Source organism: Strongylocentrotus purpuratus, unplaced genomic scaffold, assembly GCF_000002235.5.
Source record: "Strongylocentrotus purpuratus isolate Spur 01 unplaced genomic scaffold, Spur_5.0 spur5_scaffold_19, whole genome shotgun sequence".
Classification (NCBI taxonomy): domain Eukaryota; kingdom Metazoa; phylum Echinodermata; class Echinoidea; order Camarodonta; family Strongylocentrotidae; genus Strongylocentrotus; species Strongylocentrotus purpuratus.
The window spans coordinates 634,681-646,354 of NW_022145604.1; the positions used below are offsets into that span (position 1 = coordinate 634,681).

Here is an 11,674-nt window from a genome sequence, read left to right on the forward strand (position 1 = left end):
CACATAAAAAAGTAGTATGAACTTTTACCCAAATTATTTTCAAGATTTTGTTCTATTAATAATCTTTCTTTGTCAATACATTGAACATTCTAATTACAAGTATGTATTACACTTACTGAAATCTATGAAAAATGTCACCATTTTCTTAAATGAACAAAAGTTATCTTGAATGAACTAAAATCTAAATTAGCCAATCAAATCATCAGTCATTAAAATGACTATATGCGTGAGATCATATCTTACTTGCAAATTCACTCATGCCTCCATTTATTTCCTTCAAAAGTTATAATGTGCCTTCATTCTACCCTACAAGACTATTTTGTGTCTCATATAAGTTCTTAACAATTTTCATAGCATTATGCCTATAACTTGATTAACTCACTTCGAATCTAACTTGGTACAATTTACTTGACAGAAATTGTTTATATGCCTGTGATTGAAGTATTTTTGTGCTCACAAATCAAATTTGGGAAATATTAAAGGACAATGAAACCCTGGGGAAAATCCACTTTAATGAAAAGAGAGGATAGAGATAAGCAATTTTTAAAAGTTCCATCAAAATTGGTTACAAAATGAGAAAGTTATGAAAGTTTGAAAAGCCTCAATTTACTTTCTTTGGCGATCCTCAAATTGGCAATGTTGCTTCAAAGTGGCAGGTTTAGTAGTACAATGCTCCATATGTTTTGTACACAAAATTCATATTTTCCCAATTATCTCTGAAGGTGCAGCTTGTCTCCTTCTTAGCTCAAGATATATATATCATGGGAAAATGTATTTGATAACATACATGTATGTTGAGTTCACAAAAACACAAGCAGCATCTTCAGAGATAATGGAGAAAATATGAAATTTTGTGTACAAAACATATTGAGAATTGTACAACTAAAGTGCGGTTCGCAAAACTTTTCAAACTTTCATAACTTTCTCATTTCGTAACCGATTTTGATGGAACTTTTTTTTTTAATTGCCTCTCTCTATCTTCTCTGTTCGTTAAAAATAGATATTTCCCCAGGGTTTCATTCTCCTTTAACTCTTACAGTGCCAAGGGGTTTTGCTTGTTCCCAAATTCTACCAAATCATGTACAGTGCTTGCTTTACACAAAAGTTCTACAAACATTTATTACCCTTTCAAATGATACAAAATAATTCCATTAATTCAATGTCATGCATGAAAATTATTTTGAAATAGAAATGAGCTTAATCTCTCTTGACCTTTCAATTTTCATTTCTCATTTATTTGCTATTGTTTTATGCTAAAATAAGAATGGATCCTTTCCCAATATCTGCAGTTTTCTAAAAACAAAACAAATCCAATGGTAGCATAATTATAGTGACTTATAAATATTTAAAATACTATATGTATCCTCTAGACTATGTCATATATCATATCATATGTCATATACATGTATGTCAGACCATATATCCATCTTTCTAAGTGGAGTAATGTTCAATTAAAAATGTAAAGTCTCTTAGCACGGAAAGAATTAAAGTTTGAAAGTTTGAATAAAATCAGACAATCTGTTCAAGAGTTATCATCAAATTGTCAAGGGTTCAGTAAATCCCTATTATTGGGATACCTGGTTTAACTAGCTTGGCAGCATCTGTGATGCTATTGTGGACAAGTCTCCATTCATTTTGTGCATCATTTTTTTAAAATTGATTTATATTAAATTCTAAGCCAGGAATCAACATAATTTTTCCAAAAATGCTTGCAGAATCAATCTAGCCATGTCATACTCAAACCGATTGAATTAAAAGAATCTATATTTTTCTTGAAAATGAAGAAAATGTTAAATTCTGTGTAAAAAATGAATGGAGAGTTGTCCACAATGACATTACAGATGCTGGCAAAGTTGCCAATTCAAGGATCCCCGTAATAAGGATTTACTTAAACTCTTGAACAGATTGCCCGCTTTCGCTCAAACTTTCACTGTCTAACTCTTCTTGTTCTTCTTTATTCACTGAAAGCACACTGATGTCTGGGTTTCAATTAAAGAGAAGGTTGAGTTCTGGGAAGAGGTGAAAAATAATTTGTGAGCATTACTCATTCTTATTATGCAAGTGTGCAGAACATCATTTAAGACATGTTCCCTGAAAAGCATGGCTCTTCAAATGCCTTCATATTCTAAATATGCATGTAACATCGTAAAAATCGGGGGGGGGGGGGGCGGCTTTTTACGCCATATGTTCGTGTAGTCCCATATACATCTTTCTGTGCAAGTGTTTATAACTTTACCAAGACTTGGCCAAATTTCTTATCATTTTGATGATTCCAGAACCTTGCAATACACACAAATTCTTATATGCTAGATGATCAACCTTTTCTGGTTGGTTCCACACCGTTTCTTTCACAATGCAATCGCATGACCAGAACTCAACTTCATCTTTAACTGTTATTATTATTATTATTATTATTATTATTTATTCGACCATTCACATATAAAAAGCACAAATACAATACAGCATAGCAAGAGACAAGTACATAATAAGGATTAACAAACGAAGAGATAAGGGAGCAGCAAGTGGGTCAGGTGACTGTCTAGCTGACTATACATGTAACTAACTACCACTTTGAAGATTTATTTTGACCAATCCCTTCATTGTTTGTTACACACTGACTGAGAGAATGGGGTGCTTTCCTTGGTTTCTTTTTTGGAATCAACTGGGAACTGTCCACTGTCTTTCGCTTCTTCAATTCTCTTAGCTTTCGGCCAGTGTGAAGGCATCTGCGGCCCCCAAGAACACTCTTACGCCGACTAACAGCAGCTGGCTGAACTTTGATGGCCACTCCCTTCCTTCGAGCCTGTTTCTTTTTCTTTGAAGAGGTCATATCCAGAGAAGCACCAGTGTATTTACCGAAGGTCTTCAGGGCACCAACAAGGGCAGAATTTGTTTTCAAGGAGTTGAACTGTTTAACATAGGATTCAACAGGCTCACTGAGTTCTTCCGGATCGCGCTTGAGCTTTGCAATTAGTTGACTGGCACAGTCATTGATAGCAGCTTCCAAAGAGGCTAATTTATCATTGCAGGGTGGTTCACCTCCATCAACATTTGACTGCAATGGACCACTGCCCCTCATATCAAACTTATTCTGCAGCATCCTCTGAACATTCAAAGACTCCACAGCCACATTGGAGCTGGACGGAGCTGCAACTGAAGCAACAGAAGGGCACTCGGATTCAACTACATTATCATCATCACTCAGACTACCCATCTGGTCTGGTACCTGTACCCCAGGATCCTCTTCTAGTGGCAAGCCTGCAATTGGTAGGGATGTGAACCATCCTGGTCTCACATTTTTCTGACCAGTTGCCAGAAATAGCATGTGTTCCCGCAAGTGAGGGTCTCTGAGGGGCAAGAAATTCAGCGAGGTCTCGTTGAAATGTCGCACAACGGCATACTGGTGCTTGCAGGGAGCGCCATTCATTCCTGTAATGCATGTGCACACTCCAATTTCTGTATCCACGTTGTATTTTGTTTCCTCCTTCGTCTCACTCTTCACCTCGTAACAATGGGCACCAATCTTGGTGATGCTGGTGGCTGGAATCGATGACCCACCAGGGAGGTACTTTCTTGAAACTGTCACATCAACACGTCCATTAGCCAAGTCAGTGAGTCTACGCTCGTAGTAACTGGAGACACGTGTCACAAGAAAGTCAAACAGCTGAACAACATTGTACGCTCTCACTCGCTCAAAGATTTGATCCTTGAGAATTCTCATTGCCGCCTCGGCATAGTTGTTGGTGTTGTTACCCCGAGTGGGTAAGTCTTGACGATAGCACACAGCCCATGCTTGACGGCGACTATACAGTTTCTCAACATGTGCTAGGAAGTTTGGATAGAGGCGAGCAACGTCACTACCCTGGAGCTCTTCATATGCTTCCTCAAGAGTATTCTCAGACATTGAGAATGTCATCTTTTTGACAGCAAAAAGCAGCTGTGGTCTATGCTCCTTCCTGATCTGATTCTTTCCTTCCCACAGGAATCTCCACACCGCCTGCAGCAGGTGGAAAACACAAAGAATTAACGTAGCGTCTGGAAAAACTGCTGCCAGGCTCTGCCTTTCTGCCTCGCTATCATCAGACAAAAAAACACGAGGGCCAAGTGTACCACGGCCAAAAAAGGCATCTTTTGGTATGATGTCCAAGTACAGTTTCAATGCCAGGGTAATGCAGTCCCTAGACTCAGAGGTCACAATCAGGCATCCCACGGGCAAACCACCAGCAGCACTGTGGGTCAAGAGCATAAATACCCTGCAGTCATATCGATCCATACCCCCCGTAGCATCGATAAAGACAAGTTCTCTGCTGTATTCATGCTTCTGACTGCAACGTTTCATGAGCGGAGAACATAGAGCGATGGCAATCTTGTTGTTGACCTGATCGATCTTGGCACAGACTTCACCCACCTCACTGTTGTACCCTGCAATGGCAGCTTCAAGGTCACTCAACATTTTCTCGCCACTTGCAGCACCATATGCCTTGTCAAAGATCTTCCGGTACAACCTGGAATACAAAAATATAAAAATGGATAAATGGTGACTATAACATGGTAAATGTTTTAGAATACTAATTTACATCTTCCTACTACAAGATGTTATTCAGACATACGCATGACTGAGAGGATCGACCAAGAGAATTTTTCAATGATAGGCAACAGAATGCATTACAATGAGGACTTATTTGAAAATACACATTAATTCCAAATTTCTTCAGTTATGTTTAATGAATCTTAAATGGGCAATGCCATGAAATTTTCTACATAGATTCAATTTTTAAAGTTATATTTTGATTCCTTAACTCCCCAATTGATATGTTAAATTAAAAAATTTGACCATTGACCTGTGAATGATGAGATCAAACTTATTCAACAATGCCAAAAGATCTTGTCTGCATATGTTACAGAGAACACATATTAATTGATGCTACATGTATTTGAGGTTCTCTGCATTTCAGGATGTTCTTCCTGGTTCTCGCAATTGGACTTTCAAAAGCCTCTGCAACCAAAATGCAAGTTGCAAGCATACAACTCATATTTGCTATTCAAATATCCAAACATGTTTCATGGATTTTTGAACAATTATTCTTTCAACCTGCTCAGCTCCGTCCCTAAAAAACCTCCAGATCTCATGCCTTCAGTGACATCAACTGTCAATCATTAGTGAGCTATCAATCAACGGTGTTATGTAATAGCTTTGCCAGAGCTATTCAACTGTTTACAGTACAACATAGGAGTTGCTATGTCAGACATGTATCACCAGTGTAAGAGTCAGGTTTGAACAATTCCTAGCACACTCTTAAACAGAGTAGAGACAGCACAGCAGACATTTTTCATGGATATATCTATTAACTGCTTGTAACCAGCTAGTCTCTGCATAGTTTTGTTGTCCAAAATCGAGGGTATCTTGATGGATTTCCATTAAAACTAGATGGATTCTTGACTGCGCGCAGTCAAAATTTATGCCTCCGCCATTGCCAGATCAGAAATATATTACACGCCTAACTTCTTAAATTTTCAAATATTGACCTGTGTGACCTTTGACCTTGTGACCCCCAAATCTTATCAGATGCACAGTCACTCCCATACATGCATGAGCCAAGTTTGAAGATGATCCCTTAAATGGTTCTTTAGTTATCGCGAGAACGAGATATTTTCAGGTATATAATGACCTCTGTGATCTTTGACCTTATCACCCCAAAAACTAATCAGATCATCGTCAATCCTATATGTATACTTGGACCAAGTTTTAAGTTGATAAAGTCAAACGGTTCTTTAGTTATCGCAAGAACGAAAATGGGATGGAGGGCGGATGGACGACCCGATAAAACAATCCCTCCGGCAACCACTTACGATGGGTGGGGGCATAAAAAATGACATCTTTTTTTTTGGGGGGGGGGGGCAAGACTATAATATGAATTCTCACCTGTGACAGAATTGTGTGTCTGGACAGTTTGCACGGTCAGCAGCTTCATACACATAATCTTGGTCATACTGTAGTTGCAGATCCAGTTTGTGTGTGTTCAAAGCTGATGCAGGTGAATGGCCTTTAGAGAACAAGTCTTTGAATTTCTCAATCGTCTCCTTGCTGACATCTCTGTGCTTCAGTGTATCGGCACTATCATTCATGTGGTTATGGGTGTGAGAGATCTTGACAACAGTTTGATAGGCTGGCAAGTGAAGATCCTTACTTTTGGCTCTGAAATTGACAATGAAAGATATAAAATAAAATATAATCTTGAAGAACGAATGTAACCAATAACTTTTAACCCCTGGCATTTTTATTCAATACAAACTGAACCAAACAATTGAATACTGGAATACAGGAAGGGCCCAACTCCACCATTTGGGGCATATTGTGTTAACCCAAAGAGGTACACAGCTTTCATAAGGTCAATTAGATTAATCTGCTTTTGCTCCTCAAATTGGCAACAATCGTTAATTTTGTTTATTTTCATATTTTGAAAAAATTAAATATGGATATAACATGAGATCAACATGAACGATTATAGCAAATTTTTAACGAAAAGTTGCCAATTTGTATTTTTAAATAGTGATTTTGTTGTTTTCATCATGTTGCCAACTTATATTTTTGAAACTTACCTGCTTAGTTTCCCAGGAATCTTTTTAACAGTCACAGCTAGCTTCGCTGGACAATTCGTGTTCTTTGACGACATTTTCTGACTTGCTGTTTCAGACCGAGGAAGAGTCTTGTGTTGGCAACGGTAAAAAACCTTGAACAGATTCACCCATCCATTTTTTAGCTTTGTTGCTCCAACACGGAATGTCACTTTGGTGAGCTGTTGGTATTTTTCTAGCCACAGTTTAGCATCATCTTCATTGGAAATGTCAATTCTGAATTCTGCCTCATATTTGCCATCCGCAACCTCTTGATAATTGCAAATGTGGTAGGCATAGTCAGGTGGAAGGGATTCCTGTAATTTAAGAAAGAAGTAAGACATGTTTAATGGTTTTGTATGAAGAGTCATGGTTGACTAAAGTTGTGCTTCACAGATTAAGTTGGCGAGAATAAAATGAATTGTGGTTTGTATCCACTTGGTCTACTAGCAGATTGATTCTCACATTGTCTAAAACCAGTTAATCTCTTGCCAATCAATCACTGAATTAAACACCAATCATACAAATCACTGCCAAACTCACAAATCCTCTCTCCTATTAAGTCTCTAACTTATCATGCCAACAGAACTCTAAATCAATACCTCTTACACAGTGTTAGTCCAGTCCAGCTCTGTATGAGTTTTATTATATGAGGCTGTACATGTGCTTCATGCAGATTATATTCAAATGAAAAATACGTTATCAACCAATAGCAAAATAGGATTTATGAATAAAAATGAATATTCATAAGAAAAAGGAGAAGAGAACCATTGATAAGTAAGAAGTTGAAATATGTAAATGAGAAGAGAACATACCACCTGTTCTAGCTTTATGAGTTGGTATGCATGTGGTGGAGATGAATGGATGAAATGAATATGCAAATGATGTGAAATGAATGAGAAGAGAACCATTGATAAGTAAGAAGTGGAAATATGTAAATGAGAAGAGAACATACCACCTGTTCTAGCTTTATGAGTTGGTATGCATGTGGTGGAGATGAATGGACGAAATGAATATGCAAATGATGTGAAATGAATGAGAAGAGAACCATTGATAAGTAAGAAGTGGAAATATGTAAATGAGAAGAGAACATACCACCTGTTCTAGCTTTATGAGTTGGTATGCATGTTGTGGAGATGAATGGATGAAATGAATATGCAAATGATGTGAAATTAATATGTATGGGAAGAGACTAGAGAAACAAATAGTAACTATAGCATAACAAGCCCTAACTGGAGATTAGACAAAATGGTAAATGGGCTTAGTGGCAATTATACCAAGCAAATGGTTAGTAGATGAACTAGGATTAGACCATGTGGGGTGATGAAACCAGACGAAAATCTGGTGGGTGCAGACCAAGTGGCAATTTACCTGATGTTGGTAAAGCTAGCACCTATGTACATGAGCCTATACTGTGCCCCCCCCCCCATATGTTTCAATGTATATGACAAATCAAATGGCAATTCTACTTTCATGGGCCTCCGACTCTGAGGCATTGACCTAACGTTAGGTGTAGCGGGAAACAGGCTGCATGGAACATTTTGGCACAGTGCCCACCCCCCCCCCATTTTTTCAAGCACCCGAAAAGTGCCCCTTTTAACTTTGTAAGAAGTACCCCTTTTTACATAGGAATAGTGCCTCTTGTACATTGACAAATGCCCCTATTAATTTGTAAAAGTGCCTCTTCCCCTTTTCAACTCTGATAAGTGCCCCTTTTCCTTCAACAAGTTCCTTTTTCCTTTGCAATAAGTGTCCATTTTCCATTCTCCTCAATGCCCTTTTTTCTTGGTGCCCCCCCCCCTACTTTGGAAGTCGCTCGGCCGCCCCTGTCTGTTCCCTTTTCCCCCGCAGATTATGAACATATCCTGATAGTTAGGCCTAATATTAACGAAACAGTGACAAGCTGAGGTGACCGTGTCATTACGAAAAGCTCTCGTTCGTCATATATTAAAACTATACCCCACACTTTAACACAGCAGTCAATGTAATCTGATGGGCTACCCCATTTTTGTTTCTCTCGTTAAAGTAAAAGTCCACTCCAAAAATAACTTACTTTCAATAGAAGCAGAAAAATTAGACAAACCAATCAAAAAAAATTGAGCAAAATCTTATAAATAATAAGAAAGTTATAAATTTTGAAAAAGTATGTAAAAGTATGGAACTATGATAATCACTACACAAGTTGCCAATTTGGTTATCAGGTTGTGACGTCATGTCCTCACTATCTTTCAATTGCTCTATGTGGTTTAATCCCATTTATTTCCCTTTTTATTCCCCAAAACCTGATTTCCCCATGCCTTTGCCCAGGTTATATGATTTGTATCATATTGCGTGAATAACATTTCACAAAATCTTTTATGAACTTTGAAGAATTTATACTATTTTCTGAATATTGTATATTCATAATTATTGATTTTTATATAAATAGTTTATCAAAATTCACATTTTTCATAATTTAACTGGAAAAAATTACTAGATATTAGTGCATCCACACAAAAACATATTACTTTTAATCTAACTTGGATGCTGGTGTGAAGAAGTAAGATTCTTAAGGAGAAAATAGGAAATTTATATCATCAATATAAAGAAAATAATTAGTGGATAGTGAGGACATGATGTCACAGACTCATGAGTGAGTTGCCAATTTGTCTAGGGATTTTCAAAGTTTGTAATGCCATTAAAAATTCATAACTTTCTTATTAGTTATCCGATTTTGCTCAGACTTTTTTGATTGGTTAATTAGTCTGATTTTTCTGCTTCTATTGAAAGTAAGTTATTTTTGGAGTGGACTTGGGCTTTAAAACTTTGAGAGAGCTTCTGGTGGGGTGCCTCTACCATATGGACCTACTAGACTACTACTACTTGTGATAGTAGTAGGTCCATGCTCTACCCCATTTCGTTTCGTTGAGGCTCTTGAGTGAGAGATTAAGATAATATTAATGGTTTGCAGCTGGACTCTTCATCATCTTACGTAATAGTAATACTAGTGTAAACAAACTCTTACTGGGGCTCTGCCTGAAAGGAAATGAGAAGTAGGAAATAAGTATTTTACTTGTTTTAAGATATTTTCATGTCCAAAAGTCACTAATTAGTTAGATGAAGACCAAAATGAAAGTTCAAACGAAGCAAAATGACCCATAATTGGCGATATAGGGTCTAGATCTACTGTAACAACAATTTTAACTCTGGCAGCAACCCCTGCATGTCATGTGTCTCTTTCTCCCTTCTCCCTTCCTTTCCCCCTCTATCATGCTTATCTCTCTCTCTCTCTCACTATCACCTCATCAAGGTCTCGGTGGGGGTGGATTACAGCGCTAGTGTTTACTTCGGCCATGTTCGGGCTTATCACAATCTCAGCTCTAGTGCCTAGTGGTGAAAGTCAAATGGAGGTTTCACAACGAGTTTTCGTCATGTAACATTACTAGACTATCTCATACTCATACATACACACAACAATTAACCCTAGACAATCAAGTACTGTAGTAGATCTAGATCTAGGCTAGTTACCTAAATCTAGGCCTATACGGTAGGTACTAGTAGCCTAGATCTACTTCAGTAGTACGGTATTACTAGCCTAGATCTAGCTCTAACAGTAGACTAGATCTAACAGTTAGGCCTAAACAATTTTAACCAAACTGCTGCACCATAATTCATAGACTAAATTCGCCTAGGTCTATGGCGGTATGGGATGGGCCGATTTACAATTTCACAATAATATTGTGGTACTTACATAAAGACTTGTATGGTTCTTGCAGAAGAAATCGGTATTCTCTTCTTTAGAGCGACCAAAATTGCAGAGAGTTGTACTTGTAGACTCCGCCATAATACTAATACAATAGCTCATGTAAAAGTTATAACTTAGAGCCAATCACTGCGCATGCATATCCATGCATGCAGTGTATAGCCTACGTACTATAGCTGCGCTGCATCAACGAACTCAAACTTTCGATGAGCTGCATGAGCAGCTTCGCCTTGTGTCACGCGCATGCGTAATACTACTAGTATCTTTCAGCTCAGTCATGAATATTCATGATGCGTATACCTCTGAACCAATCAGGAGGCAGGATTTTACTCTCATAGGTAAACCTGTTTGGGAAAAAAAAATTCGCCGCCGGGCGCCAGTTGTCTGGCATGCATGCACTAATCCTTGCCATTTGTAAACACAATAGTTAAAAATACTGCTTTGATTTTGATAGGGAATATGAATATCTCTGCCTTTTAAAAATAATTCTACGGCACGACATGCTTTGGGGGAACTGAGAATGAGTGAAAGTCGATAGTGAAAGAGATAAAGAGATGTGAATGAATGTTGGGAGGGATCGAGAACAAAATGAAAGAAACTTGAGAAAGATTTAAAAAACATGCGAAAACTATTTTTTTTAAAGAAAGAAGATCAAAATTTGTTAAAGGCAAGATTTGAGGGGGATAATAGGTTTTACAAATATTCGAAAGATGATTAAATAGAATAGAAAAAGAGAAAGAAGAGAGAGATCAAAGATGGAAGGAAGAGAATGATGAGATAAATTTTCCAGTCGCTCGAGAATGGGAGACAGACAGAGAGACAACTGGGGGCAAGGAGAATCATAAAGCAAACTTTCACATGCACACATACTCTCGATCTCACAGCTCAGCATGCACAATATGTGAATTTGCCTACACAGTACAGGTCAACAAACTTCATAATTTATGATTTGTCAGTACTGTGCCAGCGGTCACTGACAAGTTTAATTTATGCTGGCTTCACTCTCCGCCCACTCACAAGGAAAGTTTCTGATTGGTCTGATCAGTCACATCAAGCAAACTTTCACATGCACACCTCTCACTGTCTCACAGCTCAGCACTTGCCTACACACAGGTCAACAAACTTCATAATTTTACTGATTCGTCAGTACTGTGCCAGCGGTCACTGACAAGTTTAATTTATGCTGGCTTTACTTCCCGCCCACTCTTGCTTTACGGAGAAACACATTCAATGCGTAACACATGCACACACAGATTTCTTTAAGAACACATTAGCAATACACTGCATTGTGATGGGCTAGCTATTATGTGTTTGCAG

The 11,674-nt window shown here is 37.9% G+C and overlaps 1 protein-coding gene across 1 annotated transcript; it reads right to left on the minus strand.

Annotated features, from left to right (window-relative positions):
- Positions 1-2,353: 2,353 nt before the first annotated feature.
- LOC105445394 lies at positions 2,354-10,687 on the minus strand. The gene is made up of 4 exons (XM_030989987.1): positions 10,346-10,687; positions 6,601-6,932; positions 5,924-6,196; positions 2,354-4,505 (listed from the first exon to the last, which is right to left on the minus strand). Exons 1-4 carry the CDS (start codon positions 10,457-10,459, stop codon positions 2,564-2,566), a joined length of 2,661 nt encoding a protein of 886 aa, XP_030845847.1. The 5' UTR covers positions 10,460-10,687; the 3' UTR covers positions 2,354-2,563.
- Between the last annotated feature and the right edge of the window lie 987 nt (positions 10,688-11,674).

Coding starts and splice junctions, on each gene's coding strand:
- LOC105445394 (XM_030989987.1), bottom strand. CDS start 10,459: ATGAGCTATTGTATTAGTATTATGGCGGAGTCTACAAGTACAACTCTC. Junction 6,197..6,600: donor ATTCCTGGGAAACTAAGCAG/GTAAGTTTCAAA, acceptor TGTCAATTTCAG/AGCCAAAAGTAAGGATCTTC. Junction 4,506..5,923: donor GACACACAATTCTGTCACAG/GTGAGAATTCAT, acceptor TTTGTATTCCAG/GTTGTACCGGAAGATCTTTG.